At 40.7% G+C, this 24,848-nt stretch overlaps 1 protein-coding gene across 2 annotated transcripts in view; it reads right to left on the bottom strand.

Annotated features, from left to right (window-relative positions):
- LOC147367281 (contactin-associated protein-like 3) overlaps nucleotides 1–24,848 on the bottom strand; it is a 238,176-nt gene that overhangs the window by 175,207 nt on the left and 38,121 nt on the right. For both annotated transcript variants that reach the window (XM_086414390.1, XM_086414391.1), the window contains exons 2-3: nucleotides 21,687–21,797; nucleotides 2,926–3,119 (exon numbers count right to left, since the gene is read on the bottom strand). In XM_086414390.1, coding sequence (XP_086270516.1) covers nucleotides 2,926–3,119; nucleotides 21,687–21,797 — 305 coding nt within the window. The remainder of the gene's footprint in view (nucleotides 1–2,925; nucleotides 3,120–21,686; nucleotides 21,798–24,848) is intronic.

The raw sequence follows: 24,848 nt of genomic DNA, 5'->3' as shown, positions 1-24,848 counted from the left end.
TAGATTGGGAAACAGTGGAAACAGTGACAGACTTCATTTTGGGGGGCTCCAAAATCACTACAAATGGTGACTGCAGCCATGAAATTAAAAGACGCTTACTTACCCCTTGGAAAAGTTATGGCCAACCTAGACTGCATATTAAAAAGCAGAGACATTACTTTGTCAACAAAGGTCTGTCTAGTCAAGGCTATGGTTTTTTCAGCAGTCATGTATAGATGTGAGAGTTGGACTATAAAGAAAGCTGAGTGCCGAAGAATTGATGCTTTTGAACTGTGGTTTGGAGAAGACTCCTGAGAGTCCCTTGGACTGCAAGGAGATCCAACCAGTCCATCCTAAAGGAGATCAATCCTGGGTGATCATTGAAAAGACTGATATTGAAGCTGAAACTCCAATATTTTGGCCATCTGATGAGAAGAACTGACTCACTTGTAAAGACCCTGATGCTGGGAAAGATTGAAGGTGTGAGGATAAGGGGATGACAGAGGATGAGATGGTTGGATGCCATCACCAACTCAATGGACATGAGTTTGAGTAAACTCCAGAAGTTGGTGATGGACAGGGAGACCTGGCCTGCGGCAGTCAATGGGGTTGCATAGAGTTGGACACGACTGAGTGACTGAACTGAACTGACTCTGGTTTGGACTTGGTGCTCTTAGAATTAGCACAACACCAAAATCACTGCAGATGGTGACTGCAGCCATGAAATTAAAAGATGCTTACTCCTTGGAAGGAAAGTTATGACCAACCTAGATAGCATATTCAAAAGAAGAGACATTACTTTGCCAACAAAGGTCCGTCTAGTCAAGGCTATGGTTTTTCCTGTGGTCATGTATGGATGTGAAAGTTGGACTATGAAGAAAGCTGAGCGCTGAAGAATTGATGCTTTTGAACTGTGGTGTTGGAGAAGACTCTTGAGAGTCCCTTGGGCTGCAAGGAGATCCAACCAGTCCATTCTAAAGGAGATCAGTCCCGGGTATTCTTTGGAAGGACTGATACTAAAGCTGAAACTCCAATACTTTGGCCACCTCATGTGAAGAGTTGACTCATTGGAAAAGACTGATGCCGGGAGGGACTGGGGGCAGGAAGAGAAGGGGACGACAGAGGATGAGATGGCCAGATGGCACCACCGACTCGATGGATGGAGTTTGAGTGAACTCCGGGAGTTGGTGATGGACAGCGAGGTCTGGCATGCTGCAATTCATGGGGTCGCAAAGAGTCAGACACGACTGAGTGACTGAACTGAACTGAACTGAAAAACTGCTTCCAATCATATACATGGTAACTGCTTGTTTGGAAACTTTGTCAGGCAGCCCTAAAAACACTCACAAATTCCTTCTCATTTTATTCTTTTAATTAGTGTTAGATAATTAACTAGTTCTTCTTGATTCAATTTACATCAACATTTACTGACAAACTTAATAAGCGCTTCAGAGACAAAAAAGTTAAGTAGACCACAATCCATTAGGTCTCAACATAACATTAGTGTCTAAGGAAACTCAAACAAGGGCAATTTGTTACCCAACACATATTATCATTTTGTTGCCTATTAACCTTATTGATAATAGGTTTTTAGCTGACATTTTTCCTCTTACTATGACAATTCAGAAAAAAAAAAAAAATGAAGTTACACAACATCCTTAGACTAAGTTAAATGGAAGACACACTGTATATTTTTTATTGTGGTAAAATATATATAACGTAACATTTAGCCCTTTAGACATTTTTAAATGCACAATTCTAGACATTAACATTCACACTGCTGTGCAACCATGACCACCACCCATTTCCAGAACTTTTCATCTTCTCAAACTGAAACCCTGTCCCCATTAAACACTAACAGTTCATTCCTTGCTCTTCCGAATTCCTAAATTACATTTTTAATAAAAAGGAAAAAAGTAATTTTGTCTCCATTTGACAAATCTTCAGGCCACACCACCCCCCCACCCCGCCCATTGGTTGCCCCATCACCCAGTTGCAAAACCTGGGCGGATCTTTACAACACTCTTCTTTGGAAGCTTTTCACTTGGAGCAAACTGTGATTTAAAGATATGAAACCCTAACTATGTAGTCGATTACGTATATTTTAAAATTCCAAAAGTTAAGCAAACAAAACTTAATTCTTCTAAAAGGAGCATGAGCATGTGATCAGAATAGAAACTACGTCACTGATGTAAATTAGAGTAGTTATGATTCAAAGAATCCTAACCATATACTGTCCATAAATTAGAAGGAGCCACACGGTGCTCAGGTTCCTGTTGGAGCAGGAATTCAACATATGCCTCAAGAAGTCCTCCACATTAAAAAGCAGAGACATTACTTTGTCAACAAAGGTCTGTCTAGTCAAGGCTATGGTTTTTTCAGTAGTCATGTATGGATGTGAGAGTTGGACTATAAAGAAAGCTGAGTGCCGAAGAATTGATGCTTTTGAACTGTGGTTTGGAGAAGACTCCTGAGAGTCCCTTGGACTGCAAGGAGATCCAACCAGTCCATCCTAAAGGAGATGGACTGTCCATTACATCAATTTTTAAATGTTCTGAGTCTTTTAGAAATTTCGATTTATCAGAGGACACAGAAAAACATGAATATGCTTTAATTAAAAAATGCTCAGGCAATACAAACTACCGTGCCTGATATTAAACAAAAATAAATTGAGCTGCATGTGATTTATTTAAACCTTAGACTACACACTGTTTAAAGAAATAATGGGAAGACATTTCCCCTACATTGTTTTACTTTTTACTTATTTCATAAATTATACATAGACAGTGTATTCTAAAATGTCACCTGTGCCTTACATTCAGTGGGAATATTTTTGAGTAATTTAGGAGGCTCTGTTTCTGTACTTGACCTGACAGATGGGCAGCAAAATGTTGTAACTGGCATAGTGCATACTCTGACAGACTGCTTTTCAATAGATGCACATACCCAGATGCTTTCCTCTCGTCGATATTGCTTCCAGTTCCTCCCGCCATCACTGAACATCAGGAGGTAGCTGGTCACCCAGTCGGAGCTCCCGTATCCTCCCTGGGTGGCCACAGCTGTGACCTCCATTCTCTCTCCAAGGTCAATCTGCAGCCACTGGTATTTATTTGACACAAGAGGAGACCAGCCACCAGCTCCTTTTTGTGGGGAATAGAAAAAAGAAAAATGATAAAGATGGAGAAATCTTTGAAATTTTTATTAACCTGGAAGAATAGTATCATAAATGAAATTTATAAAAATCATACTTTCACATTCTTCCTTATATAATGCCTCACAATTGCACACACTTATACAAACAAAAAGTAAAAACACAAGTTATGTGTAAATGAATGAAGCTTATATTAACTGGATCGTCTGTAACCCCTGATTCTTTGTAGTTTGGGGGTCCCACTAAGTGAAAGTGCTTAATATAACAGGTGGACAACAGGCCATCACATCAGCGCTTGGAACTAGTGTCTTTATTGGCTTTAATGCATGACTTGCCTTCTGTTGGCCATAAGGAAAATATGCAGACCATAGCAGAACTAGAAAATCTTAGTTTGGGATTCCTAACATGAGGAACTACAGTGTTGAGTACTGGGATAACAAAGATGGTTATGGCATAGCCCTGCACTCAAGGTGCTCACAGACTCATAATAGAATAACTTGAGAACAATTTAAAGAATAACTTGAAAAGCAACATGGGAGTGGTGAAGATGAAATTAATTTCTGTGCAGGGGAGCGAGGGTTCTAAACAGGCAGGAGGGAGGATGAATGAGAACCCAGAGGAGGCTAATAATAAGGAGTTTCTCACATATTGATGACAATAGGTGCAGAGTAGAAATCACTGGGCTTTGTTTTTGCCAGTGCCAGTAAGAAACCAAAGAATTACAGATTTCTGAGAATGTATTATTGGTATATTTTGTTCTTCCATTTATTAGAAACATGAGTTTTGAATTTGGATTTAGATATCATATTATATAATATGTTTTGTTCATTTAAATTATTATGCAATATAAAATTGGGAAATAGATTTGAAATGAATTCTAGAACTGATATTTTGCTAATTATCCATGTCTAGAAAACAGTGTCATGTAAACAACCCCTAACATGAAAAAAGTAGCTTTAAAAGTTTTTTCCCATTATTCTTACACCTAATTTGAGACTCTCATAATAAAGCCTGATACTGTAGGCAACATTTATTATCTTCTTATTAAGGGCAATTATTAACATCCACACCCTGTTTACTAAAACTGTTATGACTCAGTGCACTTCAGGAGATGTGTGACATGGTTACAGGATAGCTCAAAGGGAAATGGAAGTGGGGTACTTACAACAGTGTGTGGAGCTGTCACCAGCAAATCACCAGCAAGTGGGCACATCTATCACTTCACTACGTCCTCTTTTAATTGCACTGCATGTATAACCCTTAGTTAAGTCTTAAGCTTACAAATTCTTTCTGTGACTTCCTCTTTGTTCCAATATTATAAAGTTTCTTCTCACTGTTTCACAAGCACAATATCTTTTCTTTTGATCCAGAATCTTAAATATGCCACATTGTTGGTTGTTCTGTAATACATTTTTAAACTTTCTATTTTGAAATAATTTCAGATTTACAAAAGAGTTGCAAAGATGGGTAGGGAATTCCTGTCTACTTTTTAACCTAATGTCTCCTAATGTTAATTTCTGACATCACCATGGCACTTTGATGAAAACTAAGCTATTAACACTGGTACAAGGTTAAAGAAATGATCAACTTTATTTTGATGTCTCCGGTTTTTCTACTAACTCACTTTTCTGTTCCAGGATCCTGTGTTGCATTTAGTCTGTGTGTCCTTAGTGTTCTACAACCTGTGAAAGTTTCTCAATCTTTCTTTGTCTTTAATCACAGGACTGATCATCACCCAACACCTTCCTGCTACTTTTATTCATTTGTGCAAAGGTCCCAACTAATATCTGATGAATGAGAAGTCCCTCTGAGTTCTAGCTGAGGGCTAACTAATAGTCCCAAGTAATATTACTCGGCAATTGCCTGTAATTTTGTAACCAAAATAAGTCAAATATTAGGTGTTGGCATTTAGTTGTCATTTTAACTTAGAGGTTCTACTTACAAATTTTTTTATGAATCCTTTTAAATCTCTGAGAAACTATTAAATGTCCTGTATTCTGACTTATATTAGTTAGTATCAAAGGATGTACTGATGATACACTTCTTTAAAAAACTTGACAATCTTTCTGTGTCATTTTTAATCTCTTTTGAAGTCAGGAAGTAACATTAACATGTTATGAGTACCACATGTACAGAAGCACAACAGACTAAAAAGTATCAGCATGTTTCCAGCATGTTGCCTCTCTCACAGATACATCTACATCTCTGTCAACCAGTCTTCAACATCTGCAGGTAATCGACCTTGAACACTTCATACCCCTTACCTGTGGTGAAGAGGTATGCAAATTAAGCTATTTGATTAAGTAGGTACTCTGCTAAAGTAATGAAACTGCAGAATACCCTGTGCCGTGGGGCAATTCATTTCAGTTAGGTAACACAGCCACGGGGTAATCCCCAGATACCTGCTGGCTGATGATGTGAGTTACTGTGCTTTTGCTCATTCACATAGTCCACTGAGGTGACTGCCTCTTTTTCTAATGACTGGAAAAAATGGGAAATACACAAATATAACCTGAACACTGTTAGGGAGCACTGAGCAGTTTTACTGACCAGTGGAGCTGAACCACTGTTCTGCAATAAACGAGATAAACAAGAGAAAATGAAGTAGCCAAAACTTCTCACAAGCATGGGATGTGCTAAGGACCTTCCCAGATGCTCCAAGTGTTACTTGACACACACCCTGCTAGTAAGACAGGTGTTATAGTCTCTGCTTTGCAAAGAAGAAACAACCATTTTAGGTTCTGATGAGGGTGTTTTATTAAAGCTTAGCTCCCTTTTCATTCTCTACCCCTTCTAAGAACGTATCTCTGTGATTTGTCCATTGTTCAGTATTGTTTGTTTATTGATAGCCAGACTGTATTTAATATTTCTATACTGGCAGACATGGACCACCCAGGTGGTTCAGTGGTGAAGAATCCACCTGCCAATGCAGGAGGCGCAGGTTCAATCCCTGGGTCTGGAAGATCCTCTGGAGAAGGAAATGGAAACCCACTCCAGTATTCTTGCCTGGGAAATCCCACGGACAGAGAAGCCTGGCAGGCTATAGCCCATGGGGTCCCAATGAGTTGAACAAGACTCAGGGACTAAAACAGCAAACAATTGGCAGATATATTGGAAGGTTTGTCTCCACTTATTCCTGTGTGACTGCTTCCCCCACCTTTGGTCGGATCAGACACAGGCAGTGACTTGTGTCTTTGGGGGAGAGGAAAGGTTAAACAGGAAACTCTCAGCTGGGGCCTTAATTATCCTGGTCACTGACCACAAAGACAATGACCCCTGCTCCTGATGACCACGGGGCATGAACTTTCATAAAGATTGTCAGCTTTGTGCAGAGAGGGAAATTACCCAGAGCTGAAAAGAAAAATAATTTCATGCCTTCCTCAACTTTCAACAAGATTCAGAGCAGAGAGATACCCAAGGGACCAATGTCAAATGGGTTAATTTGAAGTGAAGAGACCCACCCATCTCCAGGGCATCTATATGTCAAGTAAGTAAATGGCTAAATTGAAACTGTCACCAAGGAAAGTTTCCCTTCAAGATCTCCATTACATTGTCTCAAATGGATCTTATCAAGCCCTGTGTGTTTTTTTCCTCACTTAAACGCATCGTAATTCACAGAAGAGGCTTCCCTGGTGACTCAGATGGACCTGGGCTTGATTTCTGGGTCATGAAGATTCCCTGGAGAAGGGAATGACTATCCACTTCACTGTTCTTGCCTGGAGAATCCCATGGATACAGGAGCCTGGTGGGTTATGGTTTTTCCAGTAGTCACGTATGGATGTGAGAACTGGACCATAAAGAAGGCTGAGTGCCGAAGAATTGATGCCACTGAATTGTGGTGCTGGAAAAGATTCTTGAGAGTCCCTTGACCTGCAAGGAGATCAAATCAGTCAATCCTAAAGGAAATCAACCCTGAATAGTCTTGGAAGGACTGATGCTGAAGCTGAAGCTACAATACTTTGGACACCTGATGTGAAAAGCTGACTCACTGGAGAAGACCCTGATGCTGGGAAAAATTGAAGGCAAAAGGATAAGCGGAAAACAGAGTATGAGATGGTTGGATAGCATTACTGATTCAATTGACACGAATCTGAGCAAACTCCCGGAGATAGTGAAGGACAAGACAGCCTGGCGTACTGCAGTCCATGGGATCATAAAGAGTCAGACACAATTTAACAACTGAACAACAACAGCAAATTCACAGGAGACATATTACTGATTCCAGATGGGGCTGGGTGAGTAGGGAGAGGATGAGAGAACCAGGAATGACAGATGTTCCAGGCAAGAGGGGCTGATGGGTGGGCAGGCCCTGGGGATGCTCTATGACCTGCCTGCTCAGAGATCTCTGGGCTTTAAATACTGATGTTTTTGTCACAACCCCACCTACTGTGCTGAGGAAAATTTAAGCATTGCTCCAGCTCTAATTTCTTAAGAAGCAGTTTCAGCTAGCTACATATACCATTCCTGACTATAAAGATGTAGAGAAAACACAGAAACTTTGCCTCTGGGACCTGTCTAGGTAACCTCTGATCCCCTTTCTGCTGTGCTCCCAGCAATCTGCTAGCAGCCTGAGCAGGACAGAACAGACCGTTTTCCAAAAAGTGCAACCATAAGGGGGGAAAAAAAAATCACACAGCAGCCTAGTAAAACACATTCCTGTACTAAATACAAACATACCCTGTAATGGCTTTGTAAGAAGACAATTCAAAATAAAATTTTAAAGTGTATACTGATTAATGTGTGATTTCTGTTAAATGCCAGTAGTATTAAGAGGGAAAAAAACACAGTGTGACTGTTCAACTGTGACTCCCTGAAGTTCTGTCTGAAGCATCCCAAGGGACAACTTTCAATGCCTGTGGCATTTAACATTCACTGCTGCAGCTCTTTCTGCATAAAAATAAAGAAATATCCATTACTACTGTGTGTTTTGTTTTGCTTCTCATATACACTAATGTTAGGTAGGGAGTTAGGCATTAGCTACAAGGGATGGCCTAGCCTAAAGGGATGCAAGCTGATCTCTAAATCTCACCCAGACATGCCCAGGAAAGCTCACAGATATGCTACAAAAGTAACCACAGAGACTTTTCCAACTGCTGCACAAGCATTCTAGGCAAATAGTGGATACAAACTAACCACAGGGGCTTCTCCAACTCCAGCACACAGTGCCCTTGATGCACGGATGTGTCCTCAAGTGACCTTAGGCAGCCAGAGGCCCATTAAGGGTTCATAAATATTCTATACCTATATCCATCAGATTATAACAGACTAAATTATGGGAAAGTCATGTGCAATAAATCCTACTGTTATGTAACTTGCGACTGTCAGCCAGCCTTGAGCATACATCTATTTGCATTCCTTTTCCTGATTGGTGGCTGGTACAAGCCCTACCTCTCACAAGGCAGAACCAAGAGGAGAAGATGGGAAAGTCAAGAGGGATCGTGGCCACTCCTTCAGGGTCAGGTACTCCCTCCTCTCAGGAGTGTACTATTCATTGTCTAATAAAAGATCTGTCTGCTTGAGCTGTAACTGAGCTGTAAACCAGTCTGTTGTTTCAAATTCTTGCCACAACAAAACAGGAGCCTGAGATATCCTGCCTGCATGAGCTGTAATTAATCCATCCTTCCAAATCTTTGTAAACCAACCTGACACTCCTAACCAAGTGTTAGAAAACATACAGTAGAGAGGCAATAAGAATTGAGTTGATTTTTAGCTTTTCAGTTCTTATTTGAAGTTCTGTACTCATATGACTATAAGACGATTCTGCTAATTTCTCATCTTAGAAATAAAATGAGAATTGCCCAGCAAGCCTATAAACCATCCAAACATGTAGTAGTACTTCATTATGACTAAGTAATGTGTATGACCGAGCTTTTTGTTCATCTCCTGTGAAATCTTCATGTTTACCAAAGGTGCAGTTCTGAGATCTGGTCTAATTCTATAAAAGCATCATTGTGCATTTTTCAGAGGGCCCCTGAGTTGCTCAGAACAGATATGAGTCCGGATCATTTGTGGGGTCACTCAGAATAAGCATCATTTCCCTCTGATATGTAGAGAAAGGTGGGGAATACAGGATGCCCAGAAGGCCAGGAGGCCAGACACTCTACTCCAAGGCCCCCACCACTTCCCACGGACATGCCATTACACTTCTTAAGTCAATGGCTCCTTTTTCAATTAAATACAGTTTAGGACCATGTCAGGGAAATAACCATGAGAACTAAATCGTCCATCCATACTTGACTGCCCACTCAGCCAGAAGCCTCTGGAAAAAGTTCCGTTGATGGTATAAGTTACATTTTCTTTAGTGATTTTATTTAGCTGCATTCATTACACTTTGTAAGCACACTGTGAAAGCCTTGGATAAAAAGAGTATGTACTGAGAACCTGTTATGTAAAACAGAGTAGTAAAGTGAGACTGCAAAAAGAATCAGACCTAAGCATCACAAAATGCAAATACAACTGATAAAGGAACATTTAGGGGTGAGTTGGCATTCATCCCCAGTAAGTTCAGTTCAGTTCAGTCGCTCAGTCGTGTCTGACTCTTTGAGACCCCATGAATCGCAGCACGCCAGGCCTCCCTGTCCATCACCAACTCCCAGAGTTCACTCAAACTCACGTCCATCGAGTCAGTGATGCCATCCAGCCATCTCATCCTCTGTCATCCCCTTCTCCTCCTGCTCCCAATCCCTCCCAGCATCAGTCTTTTCCAATGAGTCAACTCTTTGCATGAGGTGGCCAAAGTACTGGAGTTTCATTGCTTAGCATCATTGCTTCCAAAGAAATCCCAGGGCTGATCTCCTTCAGAATGGACTGGTTGGATCTCCTTGCAGCCCAAGGGACTCTCAAGAGTCTTCTCCAACACCACAGTTCAAAAGCATCAATTCTTCGGCACTCAGCCTTCTTCACAGTCCAACTCTCACATCCATACATGACCATAGGAAAAACCATAGCCTTGACTAGACAGACCTTTGTTGGCAAAGTAATGTCTCTGCTTTTGAATATGTTATCTAGGTTGGACATAACTTTCCTTCCAAGGAGTAAGCGTCTTTTAATTTCATGGCTGCAGTCACCATCTGCAGTGATTTTGGAGCCCTGCAGATGGTGACTATGGAACTATTATCTGTCAGGGCGAAGCCCCTCCACTGGATTTCCTTGAAGGAAACACAGCAACAAGGGAGGAATCCACTGCAAAAATCACACTGTAGAGAGAACAGGGAACCCTTGAAATACCATCTTCCAGTCAGCAAGTGGTCCAGAGCTCCTCATTATGTTCAGAGCAAAGGCAGGAACAGCCAACAAAAGGTTCCACTAAGATATTCCATCAGCCTTAGTCACTGGCTATGGTCTTCCTGGATCAGTTTCTATGTCACCAGTTAAACAAGCAATTCGGGGTTGCTCTGCGCTTTAACATGGGACTCTTGTATCTTGAGGATACCAGATGCCTCATGAACGGTTGTTAATTGAACCTCACCCCTTTGGCAGGATTGAAGACCACCTCAATTGGGATGTCTTTCCTCATGACTCCAAAAAAAGAAAAAAGGAATATCCCCAAGAGAAGCAATGAAATTACATTGTATGAGTAAAGCAGTATGAGGTGATGGGGCAAAGCATATCTTCATAGGGATGCCAATATTAAAAGTGGAATAAACAATGACATCATGGTGTATTCAGGATGGTGATGGTTTACTCGCTAAGCCATGTCTGACTCTTGAGACTCCGTGAACTGTAGCCCACCAGGCTCCTCTATCCATGGAATTTCGCAGGCAAGAATACTGTGAAGAGTAGGTGGCCATTCTCTTCTCCAGGGGATCTTCCTGATCCAGGAATTGAACCTGGGTCTCCTGCATTGCAGGCAGATTCTTTACTGACTAAGCCACTAGCCCTCATTCATCTCAAGGATACATACTGTTAAGTAAATAACTTTCATGAACATTTCGGTATATTACACACAACATAAAAGTGAATTACTTTGGGGGGAAAAAACAGCTGAATTTGCTAGACAACTATCTTAGAATTTGGATAGTGCTTAGAAGAGCTTCTACATACCTTTGGGGAAGTTGCCAAGTACGTCATAGGTAGTATTTACTCCTGGAAAAAACACTATGGCAAAATTGTTGCCACCTTGAGATACTTACTGTGCAGGTTATAAACACAGACATAATTCTGCAAAGATAATCCATTGTGTTTTTCACTCCTCTCTCCAGCAAATCCTGTTAGCCAGTGATCACTATCCCCTTATGCTCTAGAGAAGCCAAAGAGGACAAAGACCAACTCAGAAAATAGGAAACAGTACGTGTGGTGTCTCCCTCTTTGTCAGGAAGAGATGGAAGCCCAGAGCACTGTGGGAAAGAGGGGAAATGGAGGAAGGGTAAAAGGTGGTGGGAGAAGTGATTCAGACACCTTGTTCAGGAATGAAGTCCAAGGGGGATAAAGAAAGTGAGAGGCATAAACAAACAGAGGAGAGGCTTTCTGGGGCCCATTTGGAATTTGGGGCGATCACCTTGTAGGGTGATAATAGATCTTTTGACTGTGTGGATCACAATAAACTGTGGGAAATTCTGAAAGAGATGGGAATACCAGACCACCTGACCTGCCTCTTGAGAAATCTGTATGCAGGTCAGGAAGCAACAGTTAGAACTGGACATGGAACAACAGACTGATTCCAAATAGGAAAAGGAGTACGTCAAGGCTGTATATTGTCACCCTGCTTATTTAACTTCTATGCAGAGCACATCATGAGAAACGCTGGACTGGAAGAAGCACAAGCTGGAATCAAGATTGCCAGGAGAAATATCAATAACCTCAGATATGCAGATGACACCACCCTTATGGCAGAAAGTGAAGAGGAACTAAAAAGCCTCTTGATGAAAGTGAAAGTGGAGAGTGAAAAAGTTGGTTTAAAGCTCAACATTCAGAAAACAAAGATCATGGCATCCGGTCCCATCACTTCATGGGAAATAGATGGGGAAACAGTGGAAACAGTGTCAGACTTTATTTTTCTGGGCTTCAAAATCACTGCAGATGGTGATTGCAGCCGCGAAATTAAAAGATGCTTACTCCTTGGAAGGAAAGTTATGACCAACCTAGATAGCATATTAAAAAGCAGAGACATTACTTTGCCAACAAAGGTCCGTCTAGTAAAGGCTATGGTTTTTCCTGTGGTTGTGTACGTATATGAGAGTTGGACTGTGAAGAAGGCTGAGCGCCGAAGAACTGATGCTTTTGAGCTGTGGTGTTAGAGAAGACTCTTGAGAGTCCCTTGGACTGCAAGGAGATCCAACCAGTCCATTCTGAAGGAGATCAGCCCTGGGTGTTCTTTGGAAGGAATGATGCTAAAGCTGAAACTCCAGTACTTTGGCCACCTCATGCGAAGAGTTGACTCATTGGAAAAGACTGATGCTGGGAGGGATTGGGAGCAGGAGGAGAAGGGGACGACAGAGGATGAGATGGCTGGATGGCATCACTGCCTCGATGGACGTGAGTCTGAGTGAACTCCGGGGGTTGGTGATGGACAGGGAGGCCTGGCATGCTGTGATTCATGGGGTCACAAAGAGTCGGACACAACTGAGCAACTGAACTGAATTGAACCTTGCAGGGGCTGTGCAGTCATTACTAACAGTTTCCAACAATTTCTGGTTTTCTCCCTCCAGGCACAGGGAGGATTGCACTTCCATGTCCCCTGGTGGTTGAGAGGGGATATGTGACCACCTCTGGCCAACAAGCTGAGTAGACGTGATAGTCACTTCTGGATAGGACAAAACCATTCAAAGGATTCCCTGCCCCACCCCACCCCCCACATAGTGACCCAGAATTCCCCACAGGCCATTAAAAGGGGGTATAGAAGTTAAATGAGAGTCTGACTGAATCTGAACAAGTTAACTTGACAAAGACAAATTAAACCTGTAATCAAGGTAATTCAGGCTGGAAACCAAATGAGACTCAAGGTCAGGCTTCAAGGAGGCAAGGAGTGACACCAGACAGATTCCCAAAGGGACAGTGACTTATTCCCTGGGAACATGATCTTACCAAGAGGTATATCTGCCACAGGTTTCAGGAATGGGTGCCCAGTAACCCCCAGAGTTAAGAGCAGACAAACGTCTCTCAGTAGATAACAAGAAGCTGAGACCCCAACGTGGGGCACGCTTCCCACTGTTCAGCTCCATGAGGGCAGGAACCTGTCTGTAAATCCAAATACTGTCTTGGAAAGAAGTAGGAGCAAAAAAATCTGAGCATCCCTGGAAGATGTTCTTCTGTTCAAAAGAGGCTATGAATCCAGAAGAGACTGAAGATTGCCTTATTTGGGGGGTAGTTCTATAATTTGGGCTACATGATAGACAGAAACGACAACACTGTCTCCCTGGAGGTTGTTGATGTCACTGAAAACATGCTTGGTTTGTTCTGGTTTGTGTCATCTAGTGCCTTAGGCTCTATGGGGGTAAACTGAAGACTCTAGATCTTGAAAAGGACCATGGAAGAATCAGAAAAGATGAGTTCTGTGCAATTCCATATGACCTGGTCTGCACAATTCTATGGCCTGGTCTGCACAAACTCTAGGATTTGATGGTTTCTCCTCCCACATGCTACTAACATGCATTTTATTATTTTATTTATTTATTTGGCCTTGCCCCATGGCATGTGAGATCTTGGTTCCCTGACCAGGGACTGAACCTAAGTCCCCTGTATTGGAAGCGTGAGTCAACCATTGGATCCCAAGGAAGTCCCTACAATCATGCATTTTAGAGGAGCTGTGATTTAGTAAAGTTACATGGTTGTCAGGACAGTGCTGCCCAGGCCTTAGTATGTCAGTGTATTTTACAGATGCTGTTACACTTGGCTTATTCATTGCACTCAACAACCACAGTGCATCTGCAGGATCACTTGTTTAAAAAATTATAATAACAACAGAAAAAAATGGTGGCTTCAAGAAAAAATGTGTATTGGCCTTAATTGGTCTAAAAACTTTTAGAAGCACAGACAAACAGAATGCAAAATCTGACATCCAGAGGCAAAAATTTCCCAGTATATTCATATATCTATAAAAATTTGATTCACAAGCTCTTTTATGGCAATTTGAATTACTCAGACTAGTATTTGGGAATACTGACCAGTTCTACCAGGCTTCTAGCCTGTGAATAAAAGATAGGAATATTTGAGAACTATGATTCTATGAAAAAATATGAGGGGAAAGTTAATTATTATAAGATTTGCATCAGAAATTTTTGATGTAATATTCTGATTTATATCAGGAATTGACATACTTTTAGACATTTTAAATTATTATTCACTCTTTCCATTTTTTTTAACTTTGTTATAACAAAGAGTGAGTTTTAAATTGATAGAGTCATTTCCTAGGCAGGTTGATAGAGAGTCTAGGGGTCCCCAAGGAGAGAGGGGTCTGGAATTCTCAAGGAGGAAGAAAGGACAAACTTTTTTTCTTTCTCCACATTCCTTAGGATTATATACCAATAATGTACCCTGCCTAAGGACAGTCTTTGGATTCAATCTTCTGTTATCTTAAAATGTTAATTATGGGAGTAGACCTGGTCTTTACAAGGTTGTATCTTGCCTGAGGACAGTGTTATCTTAAAATGTATATTATGGGAGTAGGTCTGATGAGGTCTTTACAACCTCCAGACATTCTTTGGATTATATAACCTCATTGTTAACACTAGCAGGCGGGTACTCTTTCTACCCCCTTCCCGATGCCTATGTCAAAAGCTTTCTCTATCTCCTTTATACTTTAATAAAACTTTATTACACAAAAGCTCTGAGCGATCAAGCCTCATCTCTGGCCCCGGATTGAATTCTTCTCCTCCGGGGACCAAGAATCCCAGTGTATTCGCGTGATTCAACAACAACCTTTCAATATCATATCTTATCTGGGATACTGCAGAATCCAAATAATCAGACATTGCAGGTTATAAGAAAATGTTCACTGTCTAATGCCCAGGTCTAAGCATTTTCTCCTAATGTAATCATACATCTTTATTTTCTGCTAAAACCTATTACATTAACTTGTACTAGTAAATGTACTTCCTAACTTGAAAAATAAGTATCTTAAAACTGAGAATAGTTCTAAAATGCTTAGTCATTCACTGTATTGGAACTTTAGACAAAAATCTTTCTTGGCTCCACCAAAATATATGTCTATTTCGAGGAAATGGGATCAATGTCTCAGTATGAGAAAGGTGAAGAATTACAAAGAGAAAGGAAAACATCCAGTCATTTCAGCTTGTTTCCATCTACTTTCCATTGGCAATACACAATATAGCAATCTGAAATGTCATTTTTGATCAAGTTAAATTTGAAGCAATCTCATCTGCACTGTCGCTGACGAGTGGCTTGCTGCAGTAGAGTGCAAGAATTTCAGCATCTGGGCCATGAATAGAGTGGTTCTTCTTTCTGGGAATGATGGTTTATGCAAGCATTTTGGAGAAACAAAAAAGAACATGATACCATGCAGGGCCCTATGGGGCTCCTGAGCACAACTTTCTATGTCTCTCATTTCTTTGATTACAGGAAACAGCCTTCATTCAGCCTCTATGACCTCCCCTGAGTTCCAAAGGGCAGATTCATGCAGTTGTTAATTAGGGAAGGGAGGGATGTGAGACCAGGAAGAAACAGTCAAGAGCAGCCTTTGGACGAGGTCCTGTTTCCCCATCAATGGATATACACAACGTATCTTTGAGCTATTTTGCAGATACTGAAGCTGCCTTGAGGTGGGAGAACTTAATGATTAATGACAGTATGCTGCCCACAAACCTGGAGACCCCGGGCCAGTTGGACCTGAAGGTTGACTCTATTTATCTCACCACCAAACCATCAAAAGAACGTCCATGACCTGATCACATCCTCTTTGAACAATTGCTATAAAAACTCTCATTACCTTTCTGAAGTGTGAACTCATGAATTTAAAAGCATTAATCCCACTGTGGCCCTGTTTGCCTGGCAAAGTAACAAAGCTATCCTTTACTACTTCACCCCAAACTCTTGAGAGAGTCATTTCCTAGGCAGGTTGATAAGAAGTCTAGGGGTCCCCAAGGGGAGAGGGGCCCGGAATTCTCAAGGCAGAAGAAAGGACAAACTTTTTTTCCCTCTACATTCCTTAGGATTCAGTTCAGTTCAGTCGCTCAGTCGTGTCTGACTCTTTGAGACCCAATGAATCGCAGCACGCCAGGCCTCCCTGTCCATCACCAACTCCCGGAGTTCACTCAGACTCACATACATCGAGTCAGAGATGCCATCCAGCCATCTCATCCTCTGTCATCCCCTTCTCCTCCTGCTCCCAATCCCTCCCAGCATCAGAGTCCTTTCCAATGAGTCAATTCTTCACATAAGGCGGCCAAAGTACTGGAGTTTCAGCTTTGGCATCATTGCTTCCAAAGAACACCCAGGGCTGATCTCCTTCAGAATGGACTGGTTGGATCTCCTTGCAGTCCAAGGGACTCTCAAGAGTCTTCTCCAACACCACAGTTCAAAAGCATCAGTTCTTTGGTGCTCAGCTTTCTTTACAGTCCAACTTTCACATCCATACATGACCACAGGAAAAACCATAGCCTTGACTAGATGGACCTTTGTTGGCAAAGTAATGTCTCTACTTTTCAATATGCTATCTAGGTTGATCATAACTTTCCTTCCAAGGAGTAAGCATCTTTTAATTTCATGGCTGCAATCACCATCTGCAATGATTTTGGAACCCAAAAAAACAAAGTCTGACACTGTTTCCACTGTTTCCCCATCTATTTCCCATGAAGTGATGGGACCAGATGCCATGATCTTCGTTTTCTGAATGTTGAGCTTTAAGCCAACTTTTTCACTCTCCTCTTTCACCTTCATCAAGAGGCTTTTTAGCTCCTCTTCACTTTCTGCCATAAGGGTGGTGTCATCTGCATATCGGAGGTTATTGATATTTCTCCCAGCAATCTTGATTTCAGCTTGTGCTTCTTCCAGCCCAGTGTTTCTCATGATGTACTCTGTATAATAGTTAAATAAGCAGGGTGACAATATACAGCCTTGACGTACTCCTTTTCCTATTTGGAACCAGTCTGTTGTTCCATGTCCAGTTCTAACTATTGCTTCCTGGCCTGCATACAAATTTCTCAAGAGGCAGGTCAGGTGGTCTGGTATTCCCATCTCTTGAAGAATTTTCCACAGTTTATTGTGATCCACACAGTCAAAGGCTTTGGCATAGTCAATAAAGCAGAAATAGATGTTTTTCTGGAACTCTCTTGCTTTTTCGATGACCCAGCGGATGTTGGCAATTTGGTCTCTGCTTCTTCTGCCTTTTCTAAAACCAGTTTGAACATCTGGAAATTGTATAACAGTAATGTATACTGCCTGAGGACAGTCTCTGGATTAAACCTTCTGGCTAATCCTGTTATCTTAAAATGTAAATTATGGGAGTAGGTCTGGTGAGGTCTTTACAACCTCCGGACATTCTTTGGATTCATTGGCGAGTATATAACTCCATTGCTAACACTAATAAGCGGGTACTCTTTCTACCCCCTTCTGATGTCTATGTCAGAAGGTTTTTCTATCTCCTTTATATTTTAATAAAACTTTATTACACAAAAGCTCTGAGCCATCAAGCCTCGTCTCTGACCCCAGATTGAATTCTTCTCCTCCAGAGGACAAGAATCCTAGCATCTTTTCGTGGTTCAACAACAGCCTTTCATTCTGTTTCTTAGATTCAATTCAGCACCAGTGTACAAAGAAACTGAGCAATTGACCTCAAACAAAATGTGTGTATGCTGCTGTGCTTAGTCATTCAGTTGTGTCAGACTCTTTGGGACCTCATGGACTATAGCCTGCCAGTCTTCTGTCCATGGGGATTCTCTGGCCAAGAGTGATAGGGGAAGCACACTGACTGAAACTGCCCACCCTGGCCAGGCACCATAGTAAACACTTGCATAAGTTGTTTTGCAACAGAAGGTCCTGGTACAGAACACAGAACTAATAAGCCACCACCAACAGGAAGAGTTTGGGAAAGGTCAAAAGGTGACACCATGTGTACAACCACCTCTCGGAATCCTTCTTCCTGGCATCCATCTTGGCTGAGCAATGCATGTGCCACCCTGAAGGACTCTGAGTCAGAATGATTGGCCATAGACAACCCGGAAACTAATCCCATCACCATAAAACCCGAGGCTGCAAGCCATGTGACAGCAGTTCTCTCGGGTTCCCTTACCCTACTGCTCTCTACCCAGGCACCCCTTCCCAATAACATCTCTTGCTTTATCAGCACATGTGTCTCTTTGGACAATTTAATTCTGAGTGTTAGACAAGAGCCCACTTTTGGGCTCTGGAAGAAGTCCCCCTTCCTGCAACAAGAATGCTGGAGTAGGTTGCTATGCCCTCCTCTAGGGGAATCTTCCCAACCCAGGGATCAAACCCAGGTCTTCTGCATTACAGGCAGATTCTTTACCATCTGAGCCACCAGGGAAGCCCAAGAATACTCGAGTGGGTAGCCTATCCCCTTCTCCAGGGGATCTTTCCAATCCAGGAATTGAATTGGGATCTCCTGCATTGTAGGTGGATTCTTTATCAGCTGAGCCACCAGGGAAGCCCAAATGTGTGTATACTTCCTTCTGCTGCTGCTGCTGCTGCTGCTAAGTCGTTTCAGCCGTGTCTGACGCTGTGTGTCCCCATAGACGGCAGCCCACCAGGCTACCCCGTCCCTGGGATTCTCCAGGCAAGAACACTGGAGTGGGTTGCCACTGGCTTCTCCAATGCATGAAAGTGAAAAGTGAAAGTGAAGTCACTCAGTTGTGTCCGACTCGTAGCGACCCCATGGACTGCAGCCTACCAGGCTCCTCCATCCATGGGATTTGCCAGGCAAGAGTACTGGAATGGGTTGCGATTGCCTTCTCCGATATGTCCTTCTAATCAACTTCAATTAGCTTCTGGTCAGAACCACACATTTCACTATCATACCTGTGTTTACAGATCACATGATTAAAGAGAGCACAGCGATGTTGGAATCTGAAATGCTACAGAGCCAGTCTGAGGAGTAACAATAATTGTAAAAACAAAAGGCTATTTTTATATGCAAGATACAGAATGAAAGTCCAGAATGGTTTACCCTAAGATAGTCTTTGGTTTGGGTTTTGTTTTTTTAACTTTCGTCTGGAAAAACGTGGATAAACTGGATAAAGTTTCCTTAGGAGATTTTTTAGATGAAAAAAATGAAGTTATATTACAACATTCTTATTTAGAATATACAGATTTCAGCAATCTTATTTTTATGAGAAATATTTGGTAACATAATTCTAGGAAATATCAACTTAATATTAATGGAAACAAAAGCAGCAATATGATTTTAGACTCTCTGCTTGGGTTCTGCCTGTCCTTGGAAACACATGGATCTACCCTGACTTCTCTGCTCATCCCTCTCAATATCCTTCACAGACCTCTTTTTTCTATTTATTATAAAGTCTTCTCTAAGAAATAGTTTACTTCTTTTCATAAATTAATAGAAAACAAAATAAATACATAAATAAAATGTAAAAGCAAAAATATATAAAATGAAAAACATTAAATGTGCAATAAATTCTAATAAATAAGTATTGTTATGTGTTGAATCAGTGATGTACTTTAAAATCATCAGATACCTTCAATTTTGAATTTTTTTACTTTGGTTTATACAGGGGGTCAAATTTATAGATAGATACACACTCACACAATCAAAAGTTATACATAGATTATTCTCTTATCACCTTTATATATCAGGTAGACGAAGTGATGGGCTATTATGTATAAAGCTCTTGGTGGAAGCTGTAATATTGGAGGTATTTCTAATTCTAATGAACATTCTAGAAGTTCAGTGACTTGTGGGCAAAATAAGAAACTAGAAATGTAAGACAGACCACCTTCTTTAAAACCTGTGAATATCATAACATAGACCAAGGGAATTTTAACCATATATCAGGGAGTCCAACGTGATTTTCATTGCTACATCATACACAAAATATTTTTTAAAAGCCAAAACTACTATATATTAAGAATCATCTCATCATTATGCTTATTCTGCTCATCCACATTTTATACTATCCATATTTTACCTCACAGTAATCTAAAGTGAACTAATATGTTCTCCAGCATTCATCAAGGCAAAGGAAATGTCAAAAAAAGACTCCAAGACGCTGACTTTTAAAAGAAAACACACATAAATAATCCTTTAGAAGGAATATTGATAAATTGTGCTATCTAAAACATGCTTTAGAAATGGGTCTGAAATCAGGTGGTACCATCTAGAAATATTTAGCAAAATCTACATTATATGCAATCAGAATAGCAACAACCATTAAAAAAAAAAAAACCTCATTAGCTGATTGCCACTCTCTTTAATTAATTTAAATTTGCAAAGAGAGTAGTTTAAATATAGAAGATAAGCTTTGTACTTAGCATTTTATAATGATGGCTTATCATACTCTGAGTTATTAATTTTTTAATTGAATATAATAAAAATAAGTTCATCTTAAACTTCAGGATTTTCCCTTCTAATGTTTATAAACTTTCCAGTGCTACCATACTGACAGTAGTAGAGTCCTGAATCATAAACACATTCGACATATGCAAATTTGAAACACAACACACAAGCCCCTTGAGCTTCTTTAAACTAATTAAATATGGCTTATTTAGGTTTTACAGTTTTAGGGCAACCATGGAAAGTTTATATGATAAACTGATATTAGAGTAACCATCAGACCAAAAATGGGTAATTTGATAATTTTATTGATCTCATTGAAATCTAGATTATGGATGATTGATGCTTTGAGGAGTAAATATCTGCCCATAAAAATTCCTTTTCCTGGGCAAAGATCATGAAGGTGGGCAATTAATGGACATGCCTTCCCACCATGAGTTTAATGAATTTCTTCACCTGTTTTCTTACTTTTCCCTGCCATTTATTGATCACTTACTAGGTTTTGGAATTTGATTCTTAAGGACACAGTAAATTCAAGCTAGACTTAAATGCTTATCTTAGAAAATGTCAAAGAGGGAGAAACACAGTCAGTCTCCTAGTAGTATCTCCAGAGTTTACAGCAGTGCTTTTACATGAGACAGTTAATTTTAACTTTTACTTTCTGAATAAATCTTTCATTTAAAAAATCTATCTCTTAAAAAACATATCAAAACATTTAAGCTTTGCGTGTATATATTCATGTATTTAAACCACTGAATTAATATTTGTGCAACAGAAAAAGTAATTTATTCAACAACATTCAAGTAGCAAAAGTGGATGAATATCTCTCCAAAAAACAAGTCACTAACTCCTTTTCCACTAATAGGTAGGGGATCTTTATTTTCAGTAGCAGTCTTCACCTGGTCTCCTCAGGCCAAGTCCTGGGATGAAGTCATTTTACCATCATATCCTATGGCAGCTTCACATTTCACAGACATATGCAGTGGCCTATTCAGTTTTCCCCAGTGGCTGTGACCCTGGTTCTACATGTGTTGTTTTAGTTATTCCTGACCAGCACACTTGATTAGTCACCCTTCTATAACCTGTTCTAAAACCTAAAAAAGTAGATGAACAAGCAAACAGTTGCAGACTCACCGTCCCTGCGATTAAGACTTGCAAAACCAGGGCCATGGCTACTAGACAGCTCTGAGGAACTGGTGAAGGAAGCCCGGGGCAAGGAGGAAGCCAGAGGAGCATCACAGTTATCTGGGGGGAAAAACACCACATTCTGGTTAACACATTGATTGACACCTTTCTGTCTTCTCTTCCTGTTTTTTTCCTTCCCTTTTACTTTCATTTCCTTCTCATTCCCCTCCCCCTCTCCATCTTTTTCATCCATAATTTCCTTTCCTTTAATCAACAGGCTAGGAAAGCATTAGAGTCTATAGCAAACATTAGTCTTGATCAGAGGTTTATTAGTAAATGTTTAACATCGGGCTGAGTGGTAGTATTTGTCACTTCACCGTGGTGTATATTGTGCCTCATGCCAAGCAAGAGACTTGGGTTCAATCTCTCAGTCAGGAGGATCCCCTGGAGGAGGAAATGGCAACTCATTCCAGTATTCTGACTTGGCAAATCCCATGGACAGAGGAGTTACAATCCATGGAGTCATTAAAGAGTCAGATATGACTGAGCAACTAGACAACAAAAACACTGGTGTAAATACTTCTACTGTGGTCAATTCAAGGCTATCAATGTGACGTCACTAATTATGAAGTTGGAAAGACAATGTATGTATTACATCATTATGTAGCATTTTCACCATGCAGATTCAAGGTATGTAAATAACCTCAAGAGATTAGATAACAGTAAGATGCCATAAAATAAAGTAGCAAACACCTTCTTCCAACAACAAAAGAGAAGACTCTACACATGGACATCACCAGATGGTAAACACTGTAATCAGATTGATTATATTTTTTACAGCCAAAGATGGAGAAGCTCTATACAGTTAGAAAAAACATCAGTTAGCTGACTGTGGCTCAGATCATGAAACCTTATTGCCAAATTCAGACTTAAATTGAAAAAAGTAGGGAAAACCACTAGACCATTCAGGTATGACCTCAATCAAATCCCCTATGATTATACAGTGGAACTGAGAAATAGACTTAAGGGACTATATCTGATAGACAGAGTCCCTGATGGAGGTTCATGACATTGTACAGGAGACAGGGATGAAGACCATCCTCAAGAAAAAGAAATGCAAAAAAGCAAAATGGCTGTTTGAGGAGGCCTTACAAATAGCTGTGAAAAGAAGAGAAGCCAAAAACAAAGGAGAAAAGGAAAGATACACCCATTTGAATGCAGAGTTTCAAAGAATAGCAAGGAGAAAGAAGAAAGCCTTCCTCAGTGATCAATGCAAAGAAATAGAGGAAAGCAACAGAATGGGAAAAACAAAAGATCTTTTCAAGAAAATTAGAGATACCAAGGGGACATTTCAGACAAAGATGGGCTCAATAAAGCACAGAAATGGTATGGACCTAGCAGAAGCAGAAGATATTAAGAACAGGTGGCAAGAATACACAGAAGAACTGTGCAAAAAAGATTTTCATGACCCAGATAATCACGATGGTGTGATCATGCACCTAGAGCCAGACATCCTGGAATGTGAAGTCAAGTGGGCCTTAAGAAGCATCACTATGAACAAAGCTAGTGGAGGTGATGGAATTCCAGTTGAGCTATTTCAAATCCTGGAAGATGATGCTGTGAAAGTGCTGCATTCAATATGCCAGCAAATTTGGAAAACTCAGCAGTGGCCACAGGATTGGAAAAGGTCAATTTTCATTCCAATCCCAAAGAAAGGCAATACCAAAGAATGCTCAAACTACCACACAATAGCACTCATCTTACATGCTAGTAAAGTAATGCTCAAAATTCTCCAAGCCAGGCTTCAACAGTACGTGGACCGTGAACTTCCAGATATTCAAGCTGGATTTTAAAAAGTTAGAGGACCCAGAGATGAAATTGCCAACATCTGCTGGATCATCAAAAAAACAAGAGAGTTCCAAAAAAACATCTACATCTGCTTTATTGACTATGCCAAAGCCTTTGACTATGTGGATCACAATAAACTGTGGAAAATTTTGAAAGAGATGGGAATCCCAGACCACCTGACCTGCCCCTTGAGAAATTTGTATGCAGGTCAGGAAGCAACAGTTAGAACTGGACATGGAACAATAGACTGGTTCCAAATAGGAAAAGGAGTACATCAAGGCTGTATATTGTCACCCTGCTTATTTAACTTACATGCAGAGTAAATCATGAGAAACGCTGGGCTGGAAGAAACACAAGCTGAAATCAAGATTGCTGGGAGAAATATCAATAACCTCAGATATGCAGATTACACCACCATTATGCAGAAAGTGAAATTAAAGAGCCTCTTGATGAAAGTGAAAGGGGAGAGTGAAAAAGTTGGCTTAAAGCTCAACATTCAGAAAACTAAGATCATGGCATCCAGTCCCATCACTTCATGCCAAATAGGTGGGGAAACAATGGAAGCAGTGAGAGACTTTATTTTGGGGAGGCTCCAAAATTACTGCACATGGTGACTGCAGCCATGAAATTAAAAGATGCTTACTCCTTGGAAGGAAAGTTCTGACCAACCTAGATAGCATATTAAAAAGCAGAGACATTACTTTGCCAACAAAGGTCCATCTAGTCAAGGCTACGGTTTTTCCAGTAGTCATATATGGATGTGAGAGTTGGACTGTAAAGAAAGCTGAGTGCCAAAGAATTGATGCTTTTGAACTGTGGTGTTGGAGAAGACTCTGAGAGTCCCTTGGACTGCAAGGAGATCCAGCCAGTCCATCCTAAAGGAGATCGTCCTGGGCGTTCATTGGAAGGACTGATGCTGAAGCTGAAACTCCAGTACTTTGGCCAACTGATGCAAAGAACTGACTCATTTGAAAAGACCTTGATGTTGGGAAAGATTGAAGGCAGTATGAGAAGGGGATGACCAGGGATGAGATTGTTGGATGGCATCACTGACTCAATGGACATGAGTTTGAGTAGGCTCCAGGAGTTGTCAGTGGACAGGGAGGCCTGGCATGCTGCAGTCCATGGGGTCACAAAGTGTTGGACATGACTAAGTGACTGAACTGAACTGAACTGAAGATGCCATAAAGCAAGAAGTGTCAAAATTTCAAAAGGTATTACTTTGTTTTTATATGATTTACTTTATTATGCTAATTTAATTAATTACTAAATTAATAAGTAATTTAATTTTATAATGATTGTATTTTCATACAAAATTCACTG

This window comes from Bos grunniens, chromosome 8, assembly GCF_055505025.1.
Source record: "Bos grunniens cultivar Pamir isolate PY7600 chromosome 8, Bosgru_T2T1.0, whole genome shotgun sequence".
NCBI lineage: Eukaryota > Metazoa > Chordata > Mammalia > Artiodactyla > Bovidae > Bos > Bos grunniens.
This window is presented reverse-complemented; position numbering and strand designations above follow the sequence as displayed.